Source organism: Gavialis gangeticus, unplaced genomic scaffold (assembly GCF_001723915.1).
Source record: "Gavialis gangeticus isolate Ggan-Ray unplaced genomic scaffold, GavGan_comp1, whole genome shotgun sequence".
In the NCBI taxonomy this organism is placed as follows: domain Eukaryota; kingdom Metazoa; phylum Chordata; order Crocodylia; family Gavialidae; genus Gavialis; species Gavialis gangeticus.
In genome coordinates this window covers 3,822,737-3,827,715 of record NW_017729012.1, presented here as the reverse complement: position 1 = coordinate 3,827,715, position 4,979 = coordinate 3,822,737, and the positions used below count along the sequence as shown (strand labels likewise).

At 40.2% G+C, this 4,979-nt stretch overlaps 2 protein-coding genes across 4 annotated transcripts in view; one reads left to right on the top strand and one right to left on the bottom strand.

Annotated features, from left to right (window-relative positions):
* Nucleotides 1-4,979, bottom strand: part of NF1 (neurofibromin 1) — a 197,194-nt gene that overhangs the window by 51,553 nt on the left and 140,662 nt on the right. For all 3 annotated transcript variants that reach the window (XM_019511060.1, XM_019511058.1, XM_019511059.1), the window contains 2 exons: nucleotides 1,562-1,994; nucleotides 970-1,310 (listed from right to left, as the gene is read on the bottom strand). In XM_019511060.1, coding sequence (XP_019366605.1) covers nucleotides 970-1,310; nucleotides 1,562-1,994 — 774 coding nt within the window. The remainder of the gene's footprint in view (nucleotides 1-969; nucleotides 1,311-1,561; nucleotides 1,995-4,979) is intronic.
* The window catches only part of EVI2A (ecotropic viral integration site 2A), a 9,613-nt gene continuing 7,868 nt past the window's right edge, over nucleotides 3,235-4,979 (top strand). Inside the window, exon 1 of the mRNA XM_019511062.1 lies at nucleotides 3,235-3,430. The gene's annotated coding sequence lies outside the window, so the exon portion shown is untranslated. The remainder of the gene's footprint in view (nucleotides 3,431-4,979) is intronic.

Sequence of the window (4,979 nt, the reverse complement as noted above, 5' to 3'; positions counted from 1 at the left end):
GGGGGGGGGGGGGGGGGAGGACAGATGAAGCATTCTAAAATGACTGCCAAGGGAAAGAAACTGTTAATGATTCTTCAGACCAATATGAAAATCTATGTAAATATTTGAATGCAAATAATTCTTCCAGCTGTGACACTAAGTAACTTCCTTATAGCCTCTTTTGTACCTTGGAAAGTCTCCCTTTTTTATATAGGTAAAGTACAAGTGCTTATATTTTAGACAGGTGCACTTTATACAAGCGAAATATAAGCAGAGTAAAGCAATACAAGGAAAGAACCAAAACCATCAGAATTTTGCACTTAATAGCGACTGCAAAAAAGCGTTTAGAAAAATTCAAAATGCCATTCCATTTGACCTTTTTCAAACCATTTCAGAGCTACTCAAGCCACCCTGAATCTTGGGAGGCCTGAGAGCCACACAGATCAAGGAGTCGGGGGTTTCCAGGCTAACAAGGAGCCAGAGCTGCGACAGCCTCGGCTCCACCCCTGCCTGTCTGGGCTGCTGAACAGCTGTAATTCTGAGACACTATTTAACCAACCAGGTAAGCTGCCAAGGTACTGAGCAGGTAACCTGATAGGAAACTCAGCAACAAAGGGTAGCTTCATTAAAATAAGGGTCCTTCCATGGAACATCCTGATCTTGAAGAATCAACCTCTTCCAATGGAGAGAAAACTGGGCAAAAAGTAACAAACTCCCAACCAGCTGTAATACTGCTTATTCCACTACTGAGTTGCAAATATAATGCGTTTTAGGAGGAACAAAAGAAAAGGAGTTTGGATAAAAACCAATATATCTTAGCAAACAATAACTGAAGCTATGCAAAAAACTGGTTTTGCTTTTGAAAAAAATCTTATTACCAAAGGGTAAATTGCATGCTCATGGAGTTACGTTTGCTTAAACCACTTGGTAAAGGAGCAGAAACAAATCCTCTTTTTCAGCAAAATACGTATGAATTTAAGAGATCTCTACCGCAAACTTGGGTCTGAGCTTCCCAGATTAAGCAGTGCTATATTCAGAAGCGTTCCAGGAACATCCTTAGGACGGATTTTCGTATGCTGCGGAATGGAATCTGGTTGCGACAGCTCCCATCGAGTCCTTATGTGGATGATGGACTGAACGATGGCTTCGCACTCCTGATGCATGAAGGTAAGTGGTGTGCCTTGGTTGGCAATTGTTAAGGTGAACTGGTTCTCATCAACCAGGCATATTTCCTCAATCTCAGAGGCATAGTAAATGTCATTCAGAAACACTGTTTGGCCAAGGACTCTTGTTCGCTCTGCTGATGTTACCTGCACAGCAGTAGACCCAACCTTTAAAAAAAAAAAAAGAGAAAAAGCAGGCTATAATTCAATGCCTGTTGTTTATCGGCAATTATGACATTGCTTTTTAAAGAGGAAGAGTGGCTGACATTTTAATGACTAAAAGTCATACCAAGCAACGTGATGTGCTAACTATTGGTCATGTTTTCTCCCTATGATCTCATGAATGCAAGACATTAAAACAATATGCAGATATGATGATAGACAACTTCCTTCCTAGTGAATTGCAAAGTTACACTTACTTTAATAGAAACTTTGGTGTCCTTGTGGGCCAATTTGAGTGCATTATGGAAAACCTTCAGGTCCTCTTCCAAAGCCAAGGTAGCTGCTGGAAGCTTCTGCTGGTCATGTTCAATGTGCTCTGCCAATTTCCCAGGTGAGTCTATGAAAATAAGCCTTTTGCTGCCCTTCAGGCCTGTCAGAAGCCTTTCATGGTATTTTGTGTATTCTCTGACCCAGGAGTTACAGTTGTAAATAAAAACTGCTGAGACATTTTCATAAGCAAAGCCTGGAAAAACTACAAACCACTTGGAAAGGAAGTCTGTTTTAAACCGATTGCTGGGGCCCGCGTGAGTGAGGTCCACTACAATCTCATATGGCTTAGCATAGTATGGCTTCAAAGTTAGCAGGACGTGGTATATCAGTAGGTCGCCATTGATTTGACCCGTCTTGAACCTACAAAAAAAGGAAAATGCATTTTACACAAAATTTGCCATCATTTCTTTAACCAGGACTTCAGGATAAGTTTGTAGCTAGCCCTACAGACACCGTATCTTCCAAACCAATGATAATGGATCTGCAGCGACTGGGCAGGCAATAGGCAAACAACATCCATTGCCATTCACCCTTAGCTCATCTATATTACATTGAACATTAGAACCAGTTTTACTTTGCGAGAAAATAGAAGGATGACACTTTTCATCCCTTTTTTCATCCACTTTTCATTGTGAAAGAGGTTACTGTATAGCCAAGCAACTCCAGGAAGACACAATGAAGCAGCTCTGTTCAATTTCTCAAATGAAGAAAGGAAAAACAACAACATATGCCAGAGAGGAACTGGCATATCAACTACCTCAAAACTGTACGACATCTGTAGTTTGGATCTCATTTCATTTATTCTTCTACACTTTCAAATCCCACCTATGCTGAAACATGAAAAAGGTTATTTATTATAGCAGTGCTGTCTGAATTAAGGATCTACTGCCTTTCTCTTACAAGCCATCTTTTGAAGGGCTTGTTACTTGGATATCCTCTTTGCTGTAAGGTAGAAATCTGCACTTCAGTGATTAATTAGGGATGTCCAATAGTAGCTCCCTGACTAATAAAGCTTCTGTGCCTGTTTGGTCTTCTGAAACCATTTTTCCAGCCAATTAAAAATAAAATCTAAACATGCATTCCTTTTATGCAAAATTGCTGCTCTGCACCTTTGCAAAATGACAATCACCTCCCACATAAAAATCCCAAGATTTCTGAACACTAGGCATACTGCATGTTGCTTTAACCAAAACTGAAATCAAACTCAACAGCAGATGGTGAAAAATCTGATACGTTTATGTGTCTACAATAGCTCAATGCTACCACTGGTATTTTCCAACAAATCAGGAGTAGCATAAAAGCAGAAATGACACGAATGCAATGCAAGTTTTTTTGGGATTTTTAAAGCTAAATGCAAAAGTTAAACAATTGTGATTGCACTGGAAACCCTATTTTCTATTTTACTTAGGGCACACCGTCTGGACATAAGGTAACAAATATAGGTTTTTCTGCCCTAAAGGCAGAGATTTCTTTTTCTATGCTGTTTCCTGTTGTTCTGAGAGCTAATTTGGGCAAGTTGGGTTCCCGCCTCCCCAATGCCTAACATGTCATGGTACAGTTGCTGCAGAAAGGAAGTGTGTCATCTCTTGTGGTTTCATCTTTTAAGCAGAGCACCAAAATACGTTTCATTTTAGTAGCAGGTTCGCTCTTTAAAAAAAAAAAAGAAAAAAAAAAAAGCTATCTTCCAGTCCATTTGCTATATGCTGACGGCTAGTTTCATCCCAAGAAACGCTTGCTAACGTGGGTAGAATAATCTGAATTTCAACTCTAATTTTGACCATAAAACTTTTGGCAAGGTAGGTGCACATTTACTTTCTTTTTCTTCAATTTAATTTTCAGGTTTGTTAGAATGTGTGGAGCCTTGCAAGCAGAAAGTGTTTTACAAAGCTTTAAATAACAAAGATACTAATTGATGACAATCAGTAGCAATAAGAAGTACATTCTTTCAACTACAGTATTTAGCTTGCGTCCAGAAAACTTCCTAAAATTACATACGTTAAACTAACGTGGTGCGTATTCCAGAGCTGGAAGGAAGAATTACGAGTGGCAGTTGCTACTTCGCTCTGCCATGCCTATATTTTACAGATCTTACTGTCTGCTGACAAAAGATCTTAGCAACCCTTAAGCAACTAAGGATCAGCTAAAGAGACTAAAGCAACCTCTTAATTATCAATTCCATTGCTTTCATGAGTTTAAGTGAAACCCTGAAGCAAAAGGCTGCAGTCTAAGAAAGCTCATGTCAATTTACTTTATTAGATGTATTTTGGTACTAGCTCGTTTCTCTCAGGATCAGGGCCCAATCGTGCCAGATTGCAGAACTACTTTCTGAACACAATCTGGGCCCTAAATAATTAACAAGCTAAGATCTTCATTCCTGCAAACAGGCTTAAACAAATGCAGCTGCCTTTCAGAGCTGAGCTCCTTGATGGATTTAAAAAAACCCAGATTCCAACAGGTAAATGTAATCTAGATGAGGGACAAATATTGAGGGGGCATGGTAACAAAACAGAGAACATTATGCATGGCTCCTCACCCTCTCAACATTACTTTTAAGTTAGTCTTCAGATCAGACTAATTTGGAAATTACCTTGCCCCCCCTTCCCTTCATAGTTCTCAATCGGCACAAATTTAAATACCACACAGCTAGTAAATGGAAATATGGCACTGTCAATGAGAATTTGCACGTACTCAATAGTTTGAAAGAAAACGGACTGAACCTTTCTGAGTATATGTCTAAGGAAAACAGCCATGATGTTTTTTCAGTCATTCCAGTTTAAAAAGAACTCTCTCTCGTGTGTGTGTGTGTGTGTGTGTGTGTGTGTGTGTGTGAAATAGACTGAATCTATATTATATGTTTTATTTTAATATACAGCTATTTCATAGATATATACACTCAAGAGCGATTTCTTTGTAAATATGTGGGCTAATACTTATTACGCATCTCCTAATAAAGCAGCTTTGACACCAGCTTAACAAGTGTCTTGTTAGGGTCTTATGCTTGGGAGATCATGCCCAGGGGTCACCAACATGGGTTCATCAAAGGCAGGTCCTGCCAGACCAACCTGATGGCCTCTTATGACCAGGTAACTAAATCCCTGGATGATGGTGTAGCCACGGAAGTAGTCTTTCCGGACTTTAAGAAGGCCTTTGATACTGTCTCTCACCCCATTCTCATTAATAAATTGAGCGACTGTGGCACTGATGCCTGCACAGTTGGATGGGTCAGAAATTGGCTGATGGGGCACACCCAGAGAGTGGTGGTGAACGGGTCGGACTCGACCTGGCGGGATGTGAATAGTGGGGTCCCCCAGGGCTCGGTCCTGGGGCCTACACTGTTCAACATCT